Source organism: Microcaecilia unicolor, chromosome 13 (genome assembly GCF_901765095.1).
Source record: "Microcaecilia unicolor chromosome 13, aMicUni1.1, whole genome shotgun sequence".
NCBI lineage: Eukaryota > Metazoa > Chordata > Amphibia > Gymnophiona > Siphonopidae > Microcaecilia > Microcaecilia unicolor.
Genome location: NC_044043.1, coordinates 48,806,122 through 48,832,467, shown reverse-complemented (window position 1 = coordinate 48,832,467; position 26,346 = coordinate 48,806,122). Strand labels below are relative to the sequence as shown.

Sequence of the window (26,346 nt, the reverse complement as noted above, 5' to 3'; positions counted from 1 at the left end):
CCTTCGATCTCTGTGGTAGCAACATTGTGGGGGTTTTTTTGTTTTTAAATGAGACTGTAAATGTCTTTGTCTGTAAGTCTTCCCCATTATATAGTCGGAGTACCACAGATAGCCAAACAATAGTTACAAATGGTGTTTAAGAGAAGACATCATTCTGAGGAATTAATTACCTTTCCTTATATCTGCTTAGAGGAAGTGGGGCCTCAACTCTGTGGGTATTCATCCCTTGCTCGAGGAGCATTCAGAGAAGGTCCTTTCTTCTGGCTTTGGCTTAATCGTAACGCAGAGCAAAAACTTAGGTGTGATGGTTCTACTTATACTGCATTAAAGCTCCAGGAATCAGGCTTGTCCAGATGGGGAACAATTCACAATGGGATATTCCAAAGCTGCTTCAGAACCCAAGTATATAACTTGTTCTCTTTTTGTGCTGTTGAGTGCTTGCAGTGACATGCACTTTTTTCTTACAACCTTCTGCCATAGTTCTGTGTTTCAACTTAGTATGCACATATGTTTTTCTGAACCATTATTTGTTAAGCTACAAGCTGTGCAGCAATAGCGACGTTGACAAAGGGTTAGAAGGTAAGGTTCACCTTTTTGCAAATGATACCAAGATTTGGAACAGTGGACACCTCGGAGGGATTGGAAAACATGAAAAAGGATCTGCAAAAGTTAGAAGAATGGTCTGTTTGGCAATTAGATTTCAATGCAAAGAAGTGAAGAGTGATGCACTTAAGGAGTAGAAATCCAAGGGAGCCATATGCTAGGAGGTGAGAGGCTGATCATGCAGACAGGAAGAGGGACCTTGGGGTTGATAGTATCTTAGGATCTGAAGGCAACAAAACAGTGTGACAAGGCAGTGGCCATAGCCAGAAGGATGCTAGGCTGTATAGAGAGAGAGGCTTAACCAGCAGAAGAAAGGAGGGATTGATGCCCCTGTAGAAGTCGTTGGTGAGGCCCCACTTAGAGTATTGTGTTCAGTTTTGGAGACCATATTGCTAAGGATGTAAAAAGATTTGAAACAGTCCAGAGGAAGGCTACAAAAATGGTATGGGGCTTGTGCCAAAAGACGTATGAAAAGAGACTGGAAGACCTGAATGTGTATACCCTAGAGGAGAGGAGGGACGGGGAGATAAGATATAGATGTTTAAATACTTGAAAGGTGATATAGAAATACATATTTTCCAGAGAAGGGATAATGGTAAAACTAAAGGATATGACTTGAGGTTGCAGGGTTGGTAGACTGTCAGGAAATGTTTTCACGGAGAAGATGGCTGATGCCTGGAATGACCTCCTGAGGGAGTTGGTAGAGAGAGAAAAATGGTGACAGAATTCAAAAAGGCATGGGATGGTCACAGAGGATCTCTAATTAAAAAATGAATGGTATAAAAAATAAAACTTAAATGGTTGCATGTGTTTGCATGTCGAGTGACTCCAGCTGTGAAGAACTAAGGCCAGTGCTGGGCAAGCTTGTACAGTCTGGATCTAATATATGGTGATCCAGTTTAGGATGGGCTGGAGAGGGCTTCGACGGAAACTCCAGTAATTTGGAATGTGAGGACAGTGCAGGGCAGAATTTTATGGTCCATCGCCCTCAAATGACAAGATGTATTTGGATAGGTTGGAGTGGGCTTTGAGGGCAACTTCAATAGTTGGAACTAAGGACAGGGCTGGGTGGACTTCTATTGTCTATGTCCCAGAAATGCCAAAGAGAGACAATGATCAAGTATTTTAAATCACATTCTTTGTTGATTTAATCATGACTTGATAATGAGTGTGACTGTTATGTGCTGTTTCCCTGCATTATGACAGCTTCCCCCAATTCTGTCTTTATGTTGATGGTTATGTAGGCCTTGTTACTCGTACAAAAACTACATTTTTAACTAGTATTTGACTCTGATTTTAGTGACAAATTTTATTCTCCATTATAAAGCCTTTGACTTCCAAAACAATCATGTTTGTGTTTTCCTGAGTATCCAACTATTTATAGTGTAGATAACCCCCTGTGACTTGAGAGCAGATTGTATCTCCAAAACACCTCTCATTTCTGCTCTCAGGGGCTGCCTGCTTTGTCCTGTGTAGTATGGGATGGGGGCTCCCTTTGGCCCAGCCAGCCTTAGGAACTGGAGTTAGGAATCTACACCTGATCTGTTTGGCTGAGTTTTAGGTTACCCTTTTATGTATATTACATAATTTACAATAATTCTGCTTTGTAGCATTAGAAATTATTCAACTTTACAGTATATATACTTTTCTTTTAATATGTGCATTGCCCTGACCAATCGCTTGCAAATTGAGATAGTTTTGTAAAATAACTAAAATTTAATAAAATTCAATTTAAAGGTACTTTTTTTTTTTTTTTTTAGGTTTGTTTTGGAACAGTACAATGCACTCTCCTGGCTGACCTGTGACCCTGCAACCCAGGACAGACGATCCTGTCTACCCATTCATTTTGTGGTGCTGACCCAGTTATATAACTTTATCATGAATATGCTGTAATATTCATTGGAGAACTTGGAAAGGGGATAGGATTTCACTGCAGGCCCTTCTTGGTGTGAGTCTTTTGTGATAGGGTATTTTCTTGTTACTTCATCAAATATTGTTTTGACATAGGGGAACGGAGTCCCCTGTTATATTTCATTGACTACACAAACTTTTTAGAATGAAGCTTGATCAGAGGAAAATCATATCAACATATAGAGAAAAAGAAATCTTTAAAGTCACAGTATTTGTGAAGAGTAATGAACCAATAGTACCCAGTCATGCTCAATGAACATTAAAAGCATGAGGATTGGAAAAGAACTAAAGGAACAATGAGAAGTTTCAATATATGGTTTCAGAGCATCAAGATGATATATTGGATTATAATACCTAATATTGATATTCAAAAAAATGCCTGCATCTCTTATTTATTGTAAGTTTTTAAATGTATAAATTGTCTTATATTTCTTAACATTTTATAAAAAAAAATTCCTAGAAGGTTTATACTGCCTTCTTGCTTTAAAGCAATTGGTCTAAAATATATGTAATCGTCTTAATTAAAAGTCGCAGTAGCTTGCTTTTAGAGTATTATTTTTTGTAAGGGAGTGGGTGGGAAGGGGGCAGTGAATTTGTATTGTCTTGATGTACAGTTTAATGGGGATGCAGGGGTTAATGTCCATACCATTGTGTGTGGGGGATTTACAGCTAAGCTGTAGTTGCAGAGTATATGTACAGTAAAATGAAGTTCACTGTGTTTATAAATTGAATGAAGGGGGGAGTACCGGTCTTAAAGCATTTTATATCAGACCTTCACAAACCAAGCAACATGACGGCAATATAAATGCTATCATCTGTGGTCAGCTTGTAGTGAAAATAAAATGAATAAAAACTTCAGTTTAATTTTTGTAATCTGGTTCAGGGCTGTGACTAGTTTTTCAGACCTTGAGGCATATTTTCAAAGCACTTTGGGAGGCTAAGTTCCATAGGTTTCTATGGAACTTTGGGAGGCTAAGTGCTTTGAAAATGAGCCTGCTTGTCACTTAACACTGAAACATGGGGGGAGCTGAGGAAAAAAAATCACTATTGCCCAACTTGGTGGATAATCAAATATGTCTACTACAAAATGTGAGAGGTGTCCTGGATGTGCCTGACCAGGTGGAACACCAAAGCACAGAGCAGGCAAAACTGAAATCATACAAAGTTTGAAATTACATCTCAGCTCTTGCCATTTTACAAATAGATATTCAGAGATTGGTGTGTTTTTGTTTTTAAACAGTGTGGTGTAAATAGGCCCATTCTCATTGAATCGTGCTATTCTTATTTGATTCAATTCATGAAGGAATTTTTTTTCCTGACCACTTTAAAATTTGGATTCCCCAGTATGTGTTCATAAAGAAGTTTATCTTGTACAGCTTCTCTGTCTGTGTACCTGCTGCCAATACTTGGGCAACAGAAAGCAGCTGGTGTTCATAAAATGCAATTCAGTATTGCTTGCTGGTGTTCAGGCTTTGGAAATAGAAACTGGTTACCTGAAGTATCAGTTTCATATAGAATCACATGACCTCATGGAATTGTATATATAAAATTAACAATTTTTGTTTTTGTATAAAGAAACTGTACAAGTGGTGCCAGGTTTTCATTCATTTCTTCAGAACAATATTGGTGCAATCAGAATGTCAGCATATTTTGATATTAAAGCTCAGACTCCAGTTGTTTTTTATTTTTAGATTGTTCCAGCAAACCATCAGCACATTTTATATGGCAATGTAGATATATATATTTTTTAATGTGGATGTTTCAAATGTCACATCTCATGTTTTTGCTGGGTACAGCAAACCTGTATTTTCTCTTGTTTAATCTATGCTTACCCTACTACTTTAGTTAGGAACTTATTAGGATTTTAATATCTTAATGATTCCTCATTAAGCCAGCAGTCCAGTTCCCAATCAATATCTTTTTTTTTTTGATCACAGTATACACACAGATCTTAACTTGGTGAATTCCAAATTATTATTAGGTGCTAAAGTCTTTAAGAAAATCATGAACTAGGTCCTCCCCCTACCCGCACCCCCCCCCCTCCCAAAAACACACACAAACACACTTTTTAGCTAACCAATAGCAGTAATTAAGGCTTGCTTAAACTCTGATTATTTTAAGATGGATTTATTTTATTAGCATTCATGAACTAGATTGGCAGCGTCCTCGTAGTATCACCCAATACCAAAAGTACTGAAGATTAATACTAAAGTTAGAAAGGTGCATTCATTAAAATAATATTACTTTCATTATTAGACATTTCTGTTTCTACTCGAAATTGCTAAATTGCCCCAGCATCCTGTGCACTATTCAGTAGAATCTATTGACCAAATGGGATTCCAGCAAGCTCTTTAAGTGCTGTTAACTTAACTTTGGATATTTGTAAATGTTGATTTAGTGTGCATTAAAGGAAGCTTTAGAACTTTTGTTACCAGTTTACAGAATCAGAGATCAGACATCACAGTATTTTAAGATAAAATGTATCAATATAGAGACACATTTTGATTATACAAAATAGCATGTAGTAAATTTGGATTTGGTTTTCTGTATAAGGTTTTTTTTTTTTTAAATATTTACATGAAAATGTGTAGGTCTGGTTTGTAGTAATCCAAACAGTGATTTAACAGCTGCAAATACACATGACAGCTACCAGCTGTTACTTTAAACAGATGAAGCTGTGATTATCACTAGCCAATGTTTTTTTTACATTTAATAGCCAGCTGACCTCTGTCATTAATTCCCCTTTGTTTTACTTCCTTACTAGTTTGCCTTTTCTGAATATACGAATACGAGCAATATGGAATTCTTTTGAATTAGAATCCCAAACAAATGACATACCAATACATGCAAAGTTCAGACACAACACTGAAAAAAGGCATTCCAATAATGTGCACTATCTTTGTATTTCAGAAAGGTATTTTTATAAAGTCAGAAAGGAAACCCAGGAATAAGATGAAACTAGAAAGCAATTAAGCCAGAAAATGGGCAAATAATTTGATTCTAAGCAGAATTGCTAAATTTTCTATCCTTTACCACTCATAACCCCGCTCAGCCTTTGAATACTCAGTGTGTCCTTTACAAACAGCTGCCAAAGTAGCTAAAACACTACTTATAACAGTATTGGTTTAAAAACCGTACCTTAGAAAACTCTGTGCACATATCATGAATATTTGTAATATAGGTAGACTCTTGTACTCTTTTTGCAAATTATTCTGCATTTGGCTTGAGTTCATACAGTACTTGTTTGAATTGACTTTTAAACCCTGTGCTGTTTTTGAAAAGACTAGCTTGCACAATGAACTGAATTACACGACATGCTTGAATCACAAAATAAAATTGTTTCAAACCTTTTTAATCTGAGTGTACTCCACAACTGCTGCAAACAAGAATTCTGTGTGCCCATTTCAAACTCAGGGTCAGATACATTGACCTATAGTATTTTCTGTGGGAGATTTTTTGGCCATTTTGCACAAAAGTTAGCTACCCATGCAAATCAGCTGGGTAACATGCCTTTGGATTAAATGTTACTTTGCAAACATACTTTTGTGCTGCAGCGGCTCCTTATAGTAAAGGTTTTGTATATACTAAAGCAACTGGCAGCATTTTTTATTTATTTTTGAAAGAAAAAAGGTGCAATGTGTGTAAAAACTTGTAAGAATTGACATTATGGTATTTTTATGCATTTCTGGGCATTTTGCATGTATTTACATGCATTACCCCCTTTTGTTGAAGAGATTTGCACTTTGGTACCTTGGCCTTTCTTCTGGTTTTGTTTTAAAAATCTCTTCAACCCCAATCCTGTCAAATACAGAAAATGCCTGATTTGAGCTCTTATTGAATTTTTTAGTTCATAACTACAATTGAATTTGCATGTCCGTGTATTACAGGTTCATTGTGTTGCAATATTTCTCTTTGCTTTACATTAACTTTTTATAACTGCTCATTAGTAACATATGAAATGAACTAATGAAGTACTGTTTGGACACTGCCATGTTACGTTTATGCATTACTTCAGGTAACAGCAGACCAAAGGAGGTTTTGAAATGTTGCCACCTCATTTACAAGTGTTTAGCAGTGAATTAGTCTGTTAATGTGCATAAAGTTTCTTGAGGAAAAATATTTTAGTTGATAAAACTGTATTGCTTTGGCTTAGTTTACTCCTGGAAATTTAATAAGTGTGTGTGCTTATGTTTTAGGCCCTAAAAAGGAAGACACCCCCCGTTCTAATTGTTTTGATGGTTTAAATAGTAAAGATAATTGTATATCTTCAAATTAAAATTGATTTATCCATTTTCTTTTCAATGGAGTAGGATTTCACTTACAAGAAAATGGATTTGGGACTTTGAAAATAAGCCCCTGGTTCATTTTTCAAGCATGTATTTTAGTTTTCAACTAAACTGGATTGCAGGAACTTTAACCTGCAGCTCATGATGCCATTATCAGACCTGTTAACCTCATCCTCTACTGGAAAACAGGTTCATATTAGAATTTTTCAGCAGTGATTTAAAGTGCCACGGTTCTATTTTTATTTTAAAAGTGTCACAGAAAAAAAAAAAGCAGTAGCAAATACTTCTGCTGTTGAATGCCATATGCTCTGAGTTGTACAAATTGTGATGGAAGAAATGAAAAGGTTTATACTTTAAAGAAAAATAATTTCAAATGGAATAAATTATTCATGAATCCTTGATTGTGTTGTCTCATTGCATTAGAGTATAGTAGAAGGTGATGGATTGTTCTGTCCTTTTTTTGTTTTTCTTCCAAATATTTTATTAATTTCCAAGAATACAAATAACAGGAAAACAATGATGGAAAAACATAGGAAGCAAGAAACACAACAGGTGGGAAAGGAAAGAAGAGAAAAAAGGAGGGGAAAGCATCCAGGTGTTTAACAAATAAGTCCTTTGTACTGGTTTAAGGTGTGGCCTGAATAGTTTGGAGGTAGTTGTCCAAAATAGACCAAATTTGTTTCTTAGATACTATCATCTGACTTTTTGCAGCCATGGCGAGCTCAAACTTCTGATGCTGCAGGACTGTATTCCACCAGAAATGAATATTCAGCAACTGTGCATTTTTCCAGTTTTGCAAAATATGCCGTTGAGCAATAGTGAGGAGAATGTCTAATAGTTTTGATTGGATGACTTTCAAAGCATATTTGTATCTGTCATTTAACAAATTTTGAATATTTAATTTGTAAATGTTCTCAGGCATTCCTAGAGCAAGCACTGTGCTTGCAAAATTGTTTGAATATAAATTTCTTGTAGGTTTGTCTGCTTTTCCTGATTTTAAAGTAGTTGCTGTTAATATTATACTGTACATCTACTTGTAATGGAGACTGCTTCTCACTTAACAGGCTAAACATATAGAAATAGACTAGATGGACAACTTGTCTGTAAGGAGCCAAATTCAGGTAGATGAGAAATCAGCACTGAAAATATATTGATACGTGGGCTATAACTATGCAAAATAAATTCCAGCAAGAAGGGACTTGCGTGCAAGTACTTTTAAGGCAACATATTCCTAGGTATCATTTACTGAACCAACACAGTGACAGACTACAAGGAATATTGTGTAGTAAGTAGACCAGTTGAGAATGCTAATAATTTAGGAAAGGCTTTAGAAGCTGCTTCTCTTCTATGTTCTTTTTATTTTTTTTGTATAATATAAAATTCAGGCTCAATTAGACAAATTTCTACTGACCACAGCAATCCTGTCTGACAATGGGCAGTCTGGATCAGTTGGGTTTTTCTCATGTGCTGAGGTTAATTTTACTGCACTAATGATGCCATTAAAAAAAATTTACAACATGAGCACTTACCGCCACCCAGATAAACTGGCGATAAAGGCTAACGATCTTCCTGCGCTAACCAACTGGTGTGTAGTAATGTAGATGCATTAATTGAACAGCATTCCCTACCCCCTGACAAACCCTCTAAAAGTATGTCATACGCTAGAGAAACTGCAGTCTCCATTTCCCCATTCCCTAAGTTTCACTGATCCCTCTAACACGCATACTTGCTCTTAGATAACACACATGTATGTTTATGCAGAGGAGTGGTTCTAGGGTGAATTGCTGAAGCCTCAAGATCTGCCATAAGAAAATAAACAGTCCATAAAAGAGAGAGATTATTTTACAAGGCTAAAATGCACCAGGCTTAGTTTCTGGGACAAAAAGAAGTTATTTCAGTTACACAACTGTGACCAAAACTACAAGAGAGCTTCAGAAGAGGCCACCTTCCCTATGCACAGGGAGGTAGTGGAAAAGATGCATATAGCCTTGTTAAAGGACCCTTCTATAACTGGAATAATTCTGTTTAGAGCAGATAGCGGAGAACTAAAGAAACCAGGGTTTGGATCCTACTGCTCCTCCTTAGGACATTGGGCAAGTCATTTCATCCCCCTCCGTCCCAAGTACAAAACTACTGTAAGCTTTCTAGGGAAAGGAAAATTACTACCCTATCCTACTGAATATAATTCACTTTGAGCTACCAGAGAAATAAACCTAAATACAGTTTGTCTCACAAATGCACTTTACAGCAAGCCCCTCTCGCTAGCACATGCTCTAAAATGTATCTACCAGGACTGCACTGTGCTTCAGACTGCTCACACATTAATAGCAGATACCAAATAAGAGTAATTGTACTACCTGAATCTTAGGGCACATAGAACAAATAGAGCTAAATGGAAAACCATCTCTACTTGACTACCACATCCCCCTCCCCTGAAAGACACCTGCAAGGAGTCAATGCAATAGCCCCTGCAGAACTGGTGAATGGTTTACAGCTGTGACATTTTTGTGTGGGTCTTTCAAGTGGAAGAGTGTTGTGCTTGCTCCACATTCCCTTTACCGGGTAGGTACTGGACTTGAATGCCAAAGGAAGGATGGAGAGCTAAGACTCATCAGGGGTGAAGTGAAACTTTTACAAGGATTCAAATTTGGTGGGAAAATAGATCCATTTGGCAATGCAGCTGTGCTCTTCGGTTGATCTCACAATCCCAGTCTTGAGAGCCCCCTATATTGCAGATAGCCGTATGGTACTACATCTGCTGCGTATCTGTTTCAGACGGTAACCCATCCCAAAAACTGAGATTTACCACAACAGTGAGAGAGATTGAAGGCCAAGGAGTGAGGTTTTCCAATAGTGCATCCAGAGTATAAATTTGTATGTTTTGCTGTTTAAATGCTGTTGAGGTTCTAGAATTGAGGACCCCTGCCATAAATGGTAAAACTTGCATCTTCTCTCTCCTTCCCCTTTACCCCTCACTGAGACATCTCTCCCCCTCATTGTCCAGGTGGCTGAAAACACTGTGGTGAGCAGTGGCGTAGCCAGACTGCCAATTTTGGGTGGGCCTGAACCCAAAGTGGGTGGGTACAAAATTTTCTCTGTACCCCCCCCCCCCCAGCAAAATGTAGTCACACTCAGATGCATTTGTCACACAGGGTAAAGTGCTGCTTTTCAGTGCATCAGATTTCAGACAATTTATTTAATAGCCTTAACACCCTTTTCAGTGAGCTTTCAGAGGCCAAAACCTCCTGCCTCAGGTCAGTATAATGCTGTTACGGTATCCTCTCCTGACCTAAGGAAGGAAGTATTGGTCTCTGAAACTTTATTAACACCATATTACTTTATCCTAAATTAAAAATAAAATTATTTTCTTTACCTTTCTTGTATGGCCATTTACTTTTTCTCATTGTGTCGCTCCCAGTCTCTAGATTCTGCTTTCCTTCGTTTTCACTTGACTCTTCTGTCAGGGTTTCCTGGCCATTTGTCATTTTTCTCTCCTTTTTCTTTGCTTTCTTCAATATTTTTCTGCCTCTCTGTGTCCAGATTTAATTCATTCTTACTATCCATTCTTTAGTTTCCTTCATCTACTTATGGCTTTTCATCTTTTTCTCACCCTTGTTCTCCCCATGCCCCTTCCTCTTATTCTCCAATCTTTCACTACTCCCCCTTTCCATGCAGCAGCTCTCCTCTTTCTCTCCCCATCCTTCCAGTGTCTCCCCTCTCCCCATCCTTCCAATAGTCTCCCCTCTTTCTTTCTGCATCCTTCCATCCAGTGTCACCTTTCTCCCTACCCTTCCATCCAGCGTCTTCCCTCTTTCTCTCCCCATCCTTCCACCCATCTACCCTCTCTCCTGATCCTTCCATCTAATGTCTCTCTCCCTCCTTCTAACCAGTGTCTATCTCTCTACCCTTTTCTGTTCAGTGTCCCTTCTCTCTCCACATCCTTCCACTCTCCCCTTTTTCTCTGCATCCTTTCATCCATCTCCCCTCTTTCTCTCCCCATCCTTCCATTTCCCCTCTCTCTCCCCATCCTCCGTTTTCCCTCTCTGCCATCCTCCCATCTGTTTTCCCTCTTTCTCTCCCCATCCTTCCATTTTCCCTCTTTCTCCCCATCCTGCCATCTGTTTTCCCTCTTTCTCTCCCCATCCTTCCATTTTCCCTCTTTCTCTGCCATCCTCCCATCTGTTTTCCCTCTCTCTCCCCATCCTCCGTCTTCCCTCTTTCTCTGCCATCCTCCCATCTGTTTTCCCTTTCTCTCCCCATCCTTCCATTTTCCCTCTTTCTCTCCCCATCCTGCCATCTGTTTCCCTCTTTCTCTCCCCATCCTTCCATTTTCCCTCTTTCTCCCCATCCTTCCATTTTCCCTCTCTGCCATCCTCCCATCTGTTTCCCTCTTTCTCTCCCCATCCTTCCATTTTCCCTCTTTCTCCCCATCCTGCCATCTGTTTTCCCTCTTTCTTTCCCCATCCTTCCATTTTCCCTCTCTCTCCATCCTGCCATCTGTTTTCCCTCTTTCTCTCCCCATCCTTCCATTTTCCCTCTCTCTCCCCATCCTGCCATCTGTTTTCCCTCTTTCTCTCCCCATCCTTCCATTTTCCCTCTCTCTCCCCATCCTGCCATCTGTTTTCCCTCTCTCTCCCCATCCTTCCATTTTCCCTCTTTCTCCCCATCCTGCCATCTGTTTTCCCTCTTTCTCTCCCCATCCTTCCATTTTCCCTCTCTCTGCCATCCTCCCATCTGTTTTCCCCTCTCTCTCCCCATCCTTCCATTTTCCCTCTCTCTGCCATCCTCCCATCTGTTTTCCCCTCTCTCTCCCCATCCTTCCATTTTCCCTCTCTCTGCCATCCTCCCATCTGTTTTCCCCTCTCTCTCCCCATCCTTCCATTTTCCCTCTTTCTCCCCATCCTGCCATCTGTTTTCCCCTCTCTCTCCCCATCCTTCCATTTTCCCTCTTTCTCCCCATCCTGCCATCCATTTTCCCTCTCCCATTCAGGCCCACCAGCCCCAGCTCCCATTGCCGGCCACTGCTGCTTTTCCTGATGAGCAGCAGGGCCGGCGCTACAAAAAGAAGAAGCGCTCAGCTGACTGAGCTGAGCGCCAACGCGTCGCTAACCCGACGAGAAAAAATGTTTAAAAAAAAACGCGGCACTGCAGGCAGCCTCGAAGCATTGGCTGCTGGCTCTGCAGGCTCCTTCCGTCTCTTACGTCACTGCCCCTGCTTCGCTACAGGGGCAGTGATGTAAGAGATGGGAGGAGCCTGCACAGAGCCAGCAGCCAATGCTTCGAGGCTGCCTGCGGTGCCGCATTTTTTAAAAAACATTTTTTCTTGTTCTTAGCGATGCGTTGGCGCTCAGCTCAGTCAGCTGAGCGCTTCTTCTTTTTGTAGCGCCGCGCGCCGGCCCTGCTGCTCATCAGGAAAAGCAGCAGTGGCTGGCAATGGGAGCTGGCGCTGGGCGGGCCTGGGCTGGAATTGGGTGGGCCTGGGCAATCCGCCCCGGGTGTCAGCAAGGAACGCCGCTGCTTCTCTGTATGCGGCCACATGCGGCCGCGTGTCATCGAAAATGGCTACGCGTGTCATAGGTTCGCCATCAGGGGCCTAGAATGTGTTGCCTAAGTAATACACATGAAACATTTTATAACATAGCTGCTCCCTTTTTGTGCGGAGCAAGGCACAGGGACTCGAAATTGCATTGGCTTCTCGTTCGGGGCCCACATTCAGTTCAAGATTCTATATCTAACATTCAAGGCCTTACATGATGGTATTCCAGATTACTTATCTTGTTTTACAATTCCTTATTCCCCTTTTCGACTGTTGTGACCTCTCAATGATCATAGACTGGTTCTTCCTTCTCCACCTCAGGCTCGTTGGGAATCCATGAACTCCTCTGCCTTTTTCTTCCCATCCCCTTGCCTCTGGAATAAATTTACTTCTATTGCGAGCCGAGCAATCCTTTAAGAAAAAAACTCAAGTTCCATCTTTTCGCTGTGACTTTTAATATACATTAGTTCTGGTTAACTTTTATTTATTTTATTTGTTGTATTTGTATCCCACATTTTTCCACCTATTTCCAGGCTCAATGTGGCTTACATAGTACCGTGATGGTGATCGCCAATTACGGTATAACAAATACAGAGTGATATTATGGTAACAGTTCAAAAGTGACAAACATGTTAGAGAATCCAGGAGAAACAGTTAAGTTATGTCCAGTTCAAGTATTAATTTCGTTGTGTTGCAGGGTTCAGGTGTTTAAGTTGGATCATTAGGGTATGCCTTTTTGAACAAGTTGGTTTTTAATGATTTCCGGAAGTTTGAGGGGTCGTGCATTGTTTTCATCACATTTGGTAATGCGTTCCATAGTTTCGTGCAACAACAGTTAGTTACAGTTTTATTATTTGTTAAGTTTGTTACAGTTTTTAGTTAAGTTTTAATTGCCTCTGCTTTCCGCTGTAGCTTTTTAAAGTTAGTTTTGAGTGCGTCTGCTTTCTGGTGTATCTGGGATCTGTCCTGTCACTCAGTGGCATTCTGTTTTCTTTTCATATATTTGTGAAATTTTGTAAATTGTTTAGATACGGGTTTTCCCAGGATTTGGTGATTTATCAAATCATTAATAAGCATAAACAGCAAGCTAATTAAAAAAAAAAAAGAAATCAATCTGCACTTGACAAGTTCTGTGTATTTTAACTTTTATTCAAGGTTCCTATAATAAGCCCCATCAGTGCACAAATGCTCTGCTCTCACACAAAGTTATTATTTTAAAGTTATATTAAGAATTTATCTGCATAGGACCCAGGCCGACATCGGGCATGTTTTGCTCTGCAGCATCAGGGCTAGTCCTTACTACTTTATGGTGGCATTTCAATCACTATTATAATTCAAAGTGGTATTATAGTATAGAATTTTAGTGGTGAATAAAATGCCACGGCAAAGTAGTAAGGCCCAGCCCTGAAAAAGTACAGAGCAACATGACCCATGTCAGCCTGGATCCCATGCAGATAAATTCTTAATATAACTTTAAAATAACAATTAAAGCATCAATTAACTTTCTATGCTGGGATTTCTATACTGCTTTTAACCTCGTGGATTACAAAATTAAAAAAGGCATTTACATTAAAATTAACCATACAAACCACTTTGAAATTATCCACATCAATATTAAGCCTACTACTGTGAATCATGCTGCACAGAATAAAATGGGTTTTCAAAACAGCTGAGACAGATGAAGATGAAAGCGAGCCACAGGGCAAAGTACCTTGTGTAAAAAGAATTGCTTCTGAGGTCTGGAATTACATATATATATATATATATATATATATATATATAAGTACTATACAGTATATTGGTGCCTCCATATGGTACTAAAGTAGAGCGTTGAGGTATAAAAATTGTTTAAAAAAATTCTCAATAATAAGCCATGACCTATTTAAATCCTATTGATTTCTCAGATACATTTAATTTAAGGAAGGTGCAACTATGTGCATCTACTCTGATGTGAGTACATATCTATTTTATAAAATATAATACACAGGTATACAACAGCTCTACTCAAATGCAGACCCTGGGAACACCTGCAGGCAGACCGCTTAAAAATACATAAGCTCTTGCTGGCATATACATCCACGCAAGTTTATATACATCATTTTCACATGTAGAACATGCTTGTCACACACAAAATGCTTCATTATTATCTTCAAAGTGGTTATTAAAAGGGAAATTATTTTTCAAAACCGCAACAAAAGTAAAAATAAAGCTACAGAAAGCTCTTACACTAAGGCAATAAGCGTAAGCTTACATGAATCTAGGAGATGCTTCACAGGCCTATCACAATCACACAAAGGCAGTATATCATTTTTCATGTTTAGAAAATTTTTATTAAATTTTAACAACAGGGGTAGGAAATACAAATTAGAAGAAATAATCAGGTAATCACACCAAAGAATATCAGTGGACAGGTAACAGAGGGAGGTAGGGGGGAAGCCATTTATGAATGCATTCAAAGCAAAACCTGCAATTTACACTCAAGTATTATGAAGAACTCTTGTTTAAAGAAAGATAGGTTGTTAAAGGCAGCCACACTTTATCAACCTATAAGTAGAGGAGTGTGGTAGCCCTGTTAGTCCACTCTTAAGGTTATCAATAGAAATCAAACAAAATAAAGCATGGAAAAGAAAATAAGATACCTTTTTTATTGGACATAACTTAATACATTTCTTGATTAGCTTTCGAAGGTTGCCCTTCTTCGTCAGATCGGAAATAAGCAACTGTGCTAGCTGACAGTGTATATAAGTGAAAACATTCAAGCATTACTATGACAGTCTGACAGGGTGGGAGGATGGGGGTGGGTAGGAGGTATGCATGGGGACATCAAAGCATATCATTGATATTCTAACAGGATGGGTGTGGATAGGTGAGGGGTGGGGTGATCAACATATACAACTTTATGGTTTATAATGGGCTAGGAACCCCAGGTCCTTGTTAAGTCCTTTCTGTTGGGTGTTAAAATATTCAATCATTCTGACTTCAAAGGTCTTACGTTCTTGTATGGTTTTAAAGTTACCTTTCAATATTCTCACTGTGAAATCACTGGTACAGTGTCCTAGTTCTGTGAAGTGCTGTCCAACCCGGGTTGGGGCCCTCATATAAGGAATTTCTAACCTCATAAACTAACAAAACTGCGGCTGTAGACGGGAGGATGCTCAGTCTCTCCTCCTGGGGGATTTCCAAGGATAAGGCCGGCTTTTTTCCTCCAGGCAATTCCCAGACAACACGTCTGGGACGTGAATGAGGTCAAGGCTAGCCGGGGAAAGCAAACGCTAAACGACCGACTCCGCCTCCTTCCTTCCTTCCTCCCTCCCTCTGGTATCTCTTCCTTATTTTCATCTCAACCCCACCTCCTCCTACCTTCAAACTTGTCTTCGAGGGCGGAGCAATGTGAAAACTGGAATTTCAGGGGCGGCGGCGGCAGCAGCAATTCCAACAAACAAGGCGCTGATAACCACCTTGAGCAATGCCACTCCCCGTCCCCTCCTCTCCTCTGACAGAACACCTCCCCCTCCCGCCTTCCGTACCGCCCCTAACGCAACTTCCTGTTTCCGGCGGGGCGGAACTCTGCCAAGAATCGGAGGGAAAGCTCTGTGGCTGTAATATACAACGTGTATAAATTGCTTCTGTTGTCGGCGACTTTAAAGGCAAATTTGAGGGTAGGCTGTTGGAGAGGGGAGAAACCGGATCGTGGGCGGGGACAGTACAAGAGAGAGGAAGAGCTGCCAAGACCATGGGGGTGGTGGGTCCTTGGTTGCATGTGAAGAGAGGTGCTCAGTGTGTGAGTAGTCGATGCGAGAATCATAAATACGTGTGACTTGGTATCTCTGCTGTTCGAAACATGCAGCTGACTGCGGCAGAAAAGTTGGCCGGTGCACAAACGAGGATGGCTCTTTTCTTATCCCTTTGGCTGAGATCGGGTGATGGAATGGGATGGGGTTGTAACGTCCTGACAGCCGACTCCTTTGGGGACGTATTGATAGGACGATAACTCCTAAAACACGGGAGATGCCACCTCTTGCTAAAAAAGGGTCACGTTTAGATTATTATACGGCTTATATGTAATAACATTTGTCTTTTCGTTTACACTTGCTCTTTTTCTACATAGTTCGATGTACCTTTAGGAAAACGAATGTTTCCTGTAGAAGTAAAGGTTCGCTGTATATATTTTTTAATATTTTGCTATTTTTTTTAACTGCACTAAATATATGTCTTGGCAAACTTTGGGAGCTGATGTCAAAACCAAATGAGCAGGCCTCAACTAAAAATGCTACCTGAAAAATAAGTGAATTACAATAGCGCTGTGAAGGGGGAAAAGATTGTGTTAACAGAGTGATTTTAAGGTGACAGCATAATTATGTCTATTAGTGAGTTAGCCCATAGCACTGATGAGATCTTTTCTGTTCTTTTGTGAAATGATTTGAATCATTTTGGTTTTGAATGACATGTTGCATAATTCTGATTTTTTTTGCTTTCCATATTATGATTATAAGGTTATTGACATAGTGGTCTGTTTTTTTTTTTTTGGGGGGGGGGGGAGTGGGGACCTTTCCTCCCTGGATGAGGCAGTTGTGTGCTTTGACCTTCCACTATAAGAAGGATTATTGTCAGCATAGTAGACTTGTGCTTTGTGTTTAAGCAGGGGTCAGCATGGCAGACTGTGCCTTTCTGCAGTTTGTCAGTCCCTATGCCTTTGAAGCAATGCAGAAGGTGGATGTGGTGCGACTGGCAGCTCTCAGTGACCCTGAGCTCAGGCTCCTGCTTCCCTGCCTGGTCCGGATGGCACTGTGTGCTCCAGCAGACCAGAGCCAGACCTGGGCACAGGATAAGAAACTGATTCTCCGTCTCCTTTCTGGAGTAGAAGCTGTCAACTCCATTGTAGCTTTACTGTCTGTGGATTTTCATGCATTGGAGCAGGATGCTAACAAAGAACAACAACTTAGGTAACTGTCAATTGGTTTTCTTTATGGAAATGCAGTGGCTGCTTTGAGAATGTTAACATAATTTAGGCAAACTGATGTGTCCACTTATTGTTGTTAAGAGTGTTTTTCAAAGCCATTGCCACGGTTGAAACAGCATTTTACCTACAGAAAGAGGATTGTTAAACTTACACACACCCTTATACATTCCTAAAGGGTGAGCATTTTTACCTGCATATTTGTATGCGTTATGCCCCCTGGGAAAGGTAGGCATAAATCTCTGTATGTCCTTTTTTCTGCAACAATCAGAACAAAACTACACACTTACTGTAGTTATGCTTTGATTACCTGTGCAAACTTGCTGTGTTTTCACTAATGCAGACAGTTTCATTATTGCTCTCAAGTTTTTATGTAGTTTTAATATATTTGATACTGACTATTAAAAATTAATTTGGCTTATAAAATAAGTTTGAACAAGTAAGGCCAGTGAAAGTTTATGAAGACAACAAAGGGGGGTATGAAAAATTGGATTTTATGTGTAAAACAATAAACCAGAAAGATAAGTTTATATAAGTGACTTTATCAGGGATTCAGTAATCGAACAGTGTTGCATGGTGTAAAATCGTTCTTTACCACCACAACTTCTGAGATTCACCATTTAAATATTAACTTTAAGACTGGAATATATTTATTATTATTAGTCTTGATTAGTGAGTATTGTTGTAAGAAGGTGCCTAGTTGTAGGGGGCAAGAGTATGTGTAAATGCCAGTATTCTAATCACTTATATGCATATGTGGATATATACACATGTAAATGACTTTTCTGGTATGTACCAAGATGCACTTGTGTGTACTCTGCAAATGGGCATGCATGTGGTCAGGATGCACATCCTAGTGCTAAAAACTAGCCCTCCCCCTTGTGGAATTACATTCATAGTGTTCAAAATAAGTGACAAACTTAAGGGCTAGATTTACTAAAGTATTCTACCGTGTTGGCATGCGCTGATGCTGTTCATGCATGTTAGCATGGGTTATGGGTCCCATTACATAATATGATGCCAGCTGTAAGGGGCTCTTTTACTGAAGGGTTGCCGCACGGTAACAGGCTTGCCGCGTGCCAATCCGGAACTACTGCTGGGCTACCGCAGGAGCCCAGCAGTAGTTCCCACCCACAGCAAATGCCATTTCCGGCGCTACAGTAATTTTTTAGATACTTGTAGCGCTGGAACTTAACCAGCGGTAATCACTGCCCGGTTAGCGTGGGAGCCCTTACTGCCATCTCAATGGGTGGCAGTAAGGGCTCCCCACCGAAATGGCTAGCCTTTTGCCCACTGCGGTAAAAGGGAAACTTAGTGCATATCAAAACAGCTGATGCTAGCGCAAGCCCCCTTTTACTGCAGCTTAGTAAAAGAACCCCTGTATATGACGACGCATCTTAGTAATCAAGTCCGAAGCATTTATTCCACAGAAACAAAATGGGAAGTGACACCATTGTTATGTTAGTAAAAATTTAGGACCTAATGGAGATGCACTGAGGACAAGTATAGTAAATAATGGTTGATAGGAAAGAGTATTAACTGGTTTTATTTGTTTATTTATTTTTAAATAGCTTTTGAGAAAATACAGCTTAACACGGCATATCATAATCCACTTTAGACATATCGTCAACTGTAAATGGATTAGCATACTAACATAATGAACTTCCTATCCGTAACCAGAGCTATTCCGTTAAAACCCCCTACCCAACCCCCAACCCTTCCCCCCTCCTTTCCCATTCTCCCTACACCTCTCATGCAAGAGGGAGGGAGGAGTCCGGACAGGAAGACCACTTCACATAACTGTCCCACACTTTATGGTACGATACCAAATGTCCATTTCGCATGGCTGTCAATTTAGACATCAGATGTATAGAGTCCAATCTCCGCGCTACTACTGCAAGGCTTGGCAGTGTACTCTGCTTCCAGGACGCAGCTAACACCAATTTCCTAGCCACCAAGACAAAAGTGATCAGGTGATGTATGTGTGATTGTATTCCCCTTGGCTTTACATGTAAAAGACAGTATTCCATCTTCAAAGGGCATTATGTAAGCTCAGTCAAATCCACATTGACGCCAGCATAAAGCTGACACGGAGGGAAACATTTTATGCAAATGTTGGGGAGTATAATACCAATTGTATAAGATCTTGTATCCATTTTCCATTAAAGCACTTGAAACAGAGACCTTTAGCAATAGCTTAAAAATCTTTTCCCATTGTGGAAATTCATAGGACACCCCCATAGCCTGCTCCCATTTCATTATCTAGAACATAACCGGTCTCGTGTGGGAAAGAAGGGCTCTATACAATCTAGAGATTCCCCCTCCCCCACTCACCACTGCCCTTTCCAAACTCAAATCCCCCTTGGCCTTTCTAAAAATGAAATCCCGCACTTGATGATATTGGAAGGATTGAGAGATGGGGACCCCATATTCCTCATGTATGTGCTGAAAGGAAACAAATTCCCCCTCCTCCCGTTTTCTGCCCCAATTCGCATAATCCCAACTTTTCCCATAGCCCAAATCCTATTAACTGGTTTTAAATAAAAATGTTATGTTTCTGCAGTATAAACTGCCAGGCAAAAATCTTAGTGTTAAAAGCAGAAATTAACAAAGAAATTACAGGTTGCTTTGAGCAACAAGTAGTTTTTGTCACTGTGTCTTGCAATCTTTGGTCAGGCAGCCAGCATGTGAAATTACTAAGTTTTATTTTGTTATTCAAAGTTGAAATCTAAAGGACAGCCTAAGCAAAAGATATTTAGGGCCCTGTTTACTAAGGCACACTAGCATTTTTAGTGTGCGAATAACACTAGAGACACCCATATATTCCTTCGGGTGTTTCTACTGTTAGAGCACACTAATTTTTAGTGTGGCTTAGTGAACAGGACCTTTTCTTTGTAGCTGAACTGGGAAATTTGACTTGGGGGTGATTAGTTATACTGTAGTGACGTTAGATGACTGGTGCTTGCTAAGTTCATTGTGCTGTCATGTCTATGATACATTTTAAATCCTGCTTTGAATATTAATTCCCTATTAGACACAAACTTGGCGGAGGTAGCGGAGAAAGTATCTTGGTGTCACAGCTTCAGCACAGCTTGACGTTGGAGTTTGAACATAGTGATTCCCCTCGCAGATTGCGTCTTGTTCTTAGTGAATTACTATCAATTATAAATAAGGTACATTCTCCTTTTCTCTTTCAGCGTTTTGTTTTCCTCTGAAAGATCTTTTTAGTACTTATTTGTGCTCTTATTAGAGAACTTTGCATGTATTCCATTTTACCTTCTTTTAATTTGTACCCCATTAGGGCAGTGTGTGACTTACCTTTATCATTCTTACTCCCTACCTCAACTGAAGAGCAGAAGTGAATAATTTATTAAGCTTTAAATCATCTGGCACTTACTTGTAGAGGGATTCCTTTACTAATGGTCACTAACAGATTTAGCGCATGCTAAATAAGACACCCATAGGAATATTTAGCACGTGCTAAATCCATTAGTGCACCTTAGTAAAAGGATCCTATAATTCTGTAGTGTTCTTGCCTAACGAATCGATTTAGATGTTTTTTTCTGACGTGCACAGTGTCCCTGGGAAATTTGTGCTTGTAGGTGTCTGATTCCACGGGAGAGTTTTTCCTGAAGTCTTCCGAGCTTTTCGAGAGCCCTGTCTACTTGGAGGAAGCAGCAGACGTTCTCTGCATTTTGCAAGCAGGTGCAGTAATCCACAAGCAAAATCATTTCTTATGTTAAAGTGGCTGAATTTGTATTAGAAGTTAAGATTTCCTTAGTCATCGAAGCTTCAGATTTTCAAAGTGAGATGCGCTTATGCTTATTGGCCCTCTCTAAGGAATATGATGTGCTATAGCCTGAAGTTACAGTTTATCGTCAGGTGTTGGTGACTCCTGGCTTCAGAACTCTTTGGACACTGTGTCATTGATTTTTATTTATTTTTGTGATCTTAAGGAAGTTATTTTACCTCTCTATGCTGCAATTTATCCATTTGTAAACAGGGGGGAATCTAGAATGCTGTTTGGACATTATAAACAACCCAACAGGACTGACACACTTTTTGTATAACTGGCTGTTTATATTAACAACAAAGCTTTGTAGTAAGCATAGGAAAGGTGGTGTGTTATGGAGAACTCTTGTATGTTCATCTACCCAAAATGTTGAGTCTAGATAAAGAGAAATTTTGCAGCTGTTTACATTCTGAACTGCAGTTAGGATGTTTCTTTAGCAGGGTAGATTGGATGAGCCAAATGGTTTTTTTCCCATCCTCTTGACTATTTTAAAGCAATCTAAGAAGCCCTTTTTCTGAGCCACGGTAAAAAGTGGCTGACATTGTTAACGCGTGGCCATTACCACAGGAGCCCTTACCGACACCTATTTTGTAGGTGCTGAGGGCTCCCGCGCTAACCCTGTGGTAATCGGGCAGCGCACTGCAATGTACACAACCTACCCAATTAGTGGAGTGACCCATAGTCATTCCTTCCGCACTGAAAAATAAATATTCAGCACGGGATTAGCACTAATTCTGCGGCAGTGCCTACCGTGGCTTAGGAAAAGGGTCCCTAAATTTAAAATAGACTGATCAGTTATACTGGAAGCAGTGACACAGTAACACACAGTAAGTTAACCCCGGTGATTGACATTCCTGTTAGAATCCATTCAGGACACAGATACTACATATCAAACTGAAGTGACCAGAATGGGGCATTACTTGCATGTTGTTGCTTTCTTGCAGAACTCCCGTCTCTGTTACCCATAATTGATGTGGCTGAGGCTCTGCTTCATGTTCGAAATGGAGCTTGGTTTCTGTGTCTGTTAGTGGCCAATGTTCCTGATAGTTTTAATGAAGGCAAGTGCTTTTGAAACCTTTTATTTCTATAGTTTCTAGACTGATTGCTTTTAAAAAAGTGAGTGATAACTTGCTTTCTCAGAGTAGAAAAGAGATCTGCACAAGTGTCAGTAGTGTACTCACCCTTTTAAATTAAAATCCCAGGAAACAGAAAACAGGATTAAGTCTACATATATATCATTTTGATACCAAAAAAAGACTCCCAGCCCATACTTGATAAAATTGGGGCAGGGCAATTTGGACCCTAATTTGTTCCTCTTAGTGCGTTTGCTTGTCTTGTAGGCATATTATTTTTGTCTGGCTATTCTGTCCTTGCTAAAACATTTTATTTAACACTATTACTACTGCTACTACCACAACTAATTTTTCACGTTTTAATTATTTTTATATTAAATTTTGAAATATTTACAAGTATCCACTTGCAACAGAAATCTTGGTAAAGAGGAGAAAACCATATTAAATATCTCTCTCTCTATTTTTTAAACCCAAGTGGAGACACATCCTCTTAATCACTTAAGACCACAGTACAGTGAGGGCAGAGACTTGTTAGTGGAGTTAAAACAAAACAAAATTTTTAAGAGGTCCTTTTACTAAGGTGCGTTAACTGATCTAACACACACTGAGGCATATTTTCAAAGCACTTTGGGAGGCTAAGTTCCATAGGTTTCTATGGAACTTTGGGAGGCTAAGTGCTTTGAAAATATGCCTCACTGATGTTTAGTGCCCGCTAAATAAGACACCCATTGGAATATAATGGACATCTCCTAATCATTATGTATGCTAAATCCATTAGCTCACTTTAGTAAAAGGACCCCTAAATCAAATAGACTTGACGCAGTATTCTTTCCACAAATAGGCTTAATGCAATGTTCTTCACTACAGACTCAGTAACGGGTATAAAATTAGCTAATGAAATGGACACTTTCTTTAAATCAAGAACAGACTTAATTGGTCTGGGACATAGAAAAGATATTTTACCCCTGAATAATAGATCAAACATTTGACTAAGGTGTGTTAATGGATTTAGCGTTCGTTAATCTCATTAACACACTTTAGTGAAAGGACCCCAAAGTCTCTTGTCTCATGGAAAGAATTAATTTTTAAAATGCTTTTGGGCATATGCGGTGTTGTACAGATACACATAAATAATCCCTTCTCCATGGAGCGTAGTCTAGTTTTGAGAAACACACATCCACATAAACTGTTGGTCGTTCCTCTGTTTTGGAGAAGTGGTTAAGATATTTTAAAAGCAAACCCCAAAAGATGGGCTTTTGAAAGGGACTTGCATATGACCAGAGGGCAACATGGCAGATGAAAGTCTGTTCCAGTCATATGAAGCATCAAGGTGGAATGAGTGGAGTTGGGGAATTGGCAGTAGAGCACAGATAAGAGTAACTTGCTTGATAGCAGCATTCATGGGGAAGGGAGAAGAGAAAAATGTTAAACCTTGTCTTTTATGCTTCTCTTTTATTGCCTCCTTCGGCAGTCAAAAGTATCTTTTATTGGGGAGAATACAACTCAAGCTTCTGGTTTGAATTCTCCAGTTAGTGTTTTGCATATGTAGATACTCAATTTTTTAAGCTAGGTGTGTAAGTCGGCAGTTTAGTGGAATGAGGGCAAAGTTCAGATGAGCCTGTATAGGGGTGTCTTTTTTTTTTTTTTTTTTTTCTTCCCCTGCATCTTGACATGCTGCTGTGTTGTAGCCAAAGCCCTAAATTTCTAACAGGGCATGCTGATGCAGTTCAGGGGGCCCAAAGTGAGTAAAACGCTTTGGTGCTCAGTTTGCAGGAGTCTTATAAAGAACGGTGAACGTCAGGACGAGGAGAGTGCTGGAGGACACCGGAGGATAGAAGCATTGCGCCAGCTCTGTAAGATGAATCCTGCCCAGGCACTAAAAGTCCGAGGCATGGTGGTAAGGATCCAGCCATATAACTTACAGCAGCTAAAAACAAATTGTGGGCAAAATATGTGTGACAGACCCCAGTTGCAGCTGAATGTACGTGTGTTTTTGTAACTTTGTGCTAGGTGGAAGAGTGCCACCTGCCTGGCTTGGGTGTGGCTTTGACGCTGGACCATACTAAAAATGAGTCTTCAGAAGAAGCAGTGAGTGATCTGGTATGTTTTGTGAGCGGCTTACTCCTCGGGACGAACGCAAAAGTCCGCACATGGTTTGGGACATTCATTCGGAATGGGCAGCAGGTGAGAGGAAATAAGGCAAAGAGGGGCATTTTCGATATGATATCTAAGTCCGATGTCCAAAATCTGAATAGGAAATAAGGTAATTTTTGAAAAAAGAAAAAGTCTGTCTTTTTTTTTTTTTTTTCAAAAATACTGTTTCGAACAAGGTTTTGTGCTTTGAATGTTTTTGTTTTTTGGTCTTCCCCCCTCCCCCCCAAACAAAAAACAAACAAACCCCCAAATAAGTGCAAAACGTAGAGATTTGTGCCACTGGGATGTAGGAGGAGCCAGCATTTTTAGTAGACAGGTCTCCCAGACATCCCAGGAGAGCAGTGGGGCACCCTAGAGGACACTTCATGAAAATGTTCCAGGTGCACATCTTACTTTTGCTCCCCTGAGCCCTCCAAAACCCACCGTCCCCCACTGTACACCACTACAATAACACTTATGTGCGTACAGTAGAGTTTTGGTGACTCTGGGAGGGGTCATAGTTTCTACCATAAGTGTGACAGGTAGAGGGAGATAGGGACCTGGGTTCCCCACTGTACTGCACTGACCACTACACTACTCCAGGGACCTGCATGCTGCTCTAATAGACCTGACTTTAACATCTGGGGCTCTCATGTCATTTTTATTCACATTTTTGGGGAGGTGGAAGGGGGTCAGTGACCACGTGGGGGGGGGTATTGGGGGGGGGGGTCACCCCTGATTCCCTTCAGTGGTCATCTTGTCATTTAGGGCACTTTTTTGTGCCTTATTTATTCTTAAAACAGATCTAGACCAAAACGTCTTGGTTTTAGTCCTGGATGTTTTTGCTCTGTTCCATTATGGCTGTAAAACATTATTGTTAGGCAAACCCTAGTCACGCCTTCAAAATGCCCCTGACATGCTCCCTTGTGATTTGGACACACTGCAGATGAATTGCAGAGATAAATGCCTGCAAAATAGGTTTCAAAAATACCAATTTGGATGTTTTGAGTCCAAATGGTGCTTTGACACTTTTTGGACGTTTTTCTCTTTCGAAAATGAACCCCTTAGTGAATTAGAAATCCACTGGGGCTGATGTACATATTTTGTAATGGATAGCTTATTAGATTACATTCTGTGTATGATTTTAGTTTTAGATTCTCATAGCAGCATTTTATAACGGCAGTGCTAGTTTCAGCCTTTGGAAAGTGAAGTGCAGCCTTAGACACTTAAGCATAGAGAAGCAAAGGTCAGTACCCAGCTAAATTCAATATGTGTATGACTAGTTGTGGGAAGTTCTACTATCTTCCTTTGCTCTCTGCAGAATGAGACAAGGAGGATGATTAGAGAAATATTACAATAAAATGGTTGGGTAACAGCAGCAGTGTTCGCATTCCAGATTGTGGGAAAGTCTGTCCTGCAGCCTGCTCATCCTGTACATTGTTTCAGCATCACCAACTAGGGATCAGTAATTCTCTTGCTCTGACAAGTCTGGAGCCACAAAAATGAGCTTTTAACTAGAAAAGATTTCTTCTTTTGAAGGTAGTTTAGCACAATAGGCTTTCAAAAAGCGTTTCAAACATGCCAACATTCTGTGCCAGTGAAGCTGCAAAAACTTTGTAAAGTTGATGTTATTGGGCTGGTGGAACTAGAGAGAAAATACTAATGTCCAAATTCATTTGCTTTTGCATTCAATTGCTCCATTTGTTGTAAACATTTTTATTTTATTTTATTTTTTGTTAGCCTTGCAATAACCCTTAGAAATAGGATAGTTTTTCATCTAGAAATCTCTTGCAGAGGAAAAGAGAGAGCAGCAGCTCTGTTCTCTGGCAAATGAGAAGACAACTGCTTCTGGAGCTGGTGGACATCCTTCCAAGAGTGAGAAGCACACACGTGGTGGAGGATGCTGACGCTGACGTGGAATCCAGTGTGTCTGTGTACTCGGGACTTAAGGAAGAGAACGTGGTGAAGGCCAGCGCTCTGCTGCGTCTCTACTGTGCCCTCATGGGCATCGCAGGACTCAAGTACTACTTTATTTGACACTTACCTATTTTATT

The 26,346-nt window shown here is 40.1% G+C and overlaps 2 protein-coding genes across 6 annotated transcripts in view; both read left to right on the top strand.

The window, feature by feature from the left end:
* MED13 (mediator complex subunit 13) overlaps positions 1-7,188 on the top strand; it is a 339,306-nt gene extending 332,118 nt beyond the window's left edge. For both annotated transcript variants that reach the window (XM_030185828.1, XM_030185830.1), the window contains one exon: positions 2,364-7,188. In XM_030185828.1, coding sequence (XP_030041688.1) covers positions 2,364-2,496 — 133 coding nt within the window. In that variant the 3' untranslated portion in view covers positions 2,497-7,188. The remainder of the gene's footprint in view (positions 1-2,363) is intronic.
* Positions 7,189-15,880: 8,692 nt separating this feature from the next.
* Positions 15,881-26,346, top strand: part of INTS2 (integrator complex subunit 2) — a 57,561-nt gene continuing 47,095 nt past the window's right edge. Inside the window, exons 1-8 of one of the 4 annotated variants that reach the window (XM_030222225.1) lie at positions 15,881-16,117; positions 16,979-17,279; positions 20,328-20,466; positions 20,896-20,998; positions 22,031-22,144; positions 23,926-24,056; positions 24,170-24,343; positions 26,087-26,313. In XM_030222225.1, coding sequence (XP_030078085.1) covers positions 16,987-17,279; positions 20,328-20,466; positions 20,896-20,998; positions 22,031-22,144; positions 23,926-24,056; positions 24,170-24,343; positions 26,087-26,313 — 1,181 coding nt within the window. In that variant the 5' untranslated portion in view covers positions 15,881-16,117; positions 16,979-16,986. Of the gene's footprint in view, positions 16,118-16,975; positions 17,280-20,327; positions 20,467-20,895; positions 20,999-22,030; positions 22,145-23,925; positions 24,057-24,169; positions 24,344-26,086; positions 26,314-26,346 lie in introns of all 4 variants that reach the window. The other 3 variants (XM_030222226.1, XM_030222224.1, XM_030222227.1) reach the window with 3 other exon arrangements.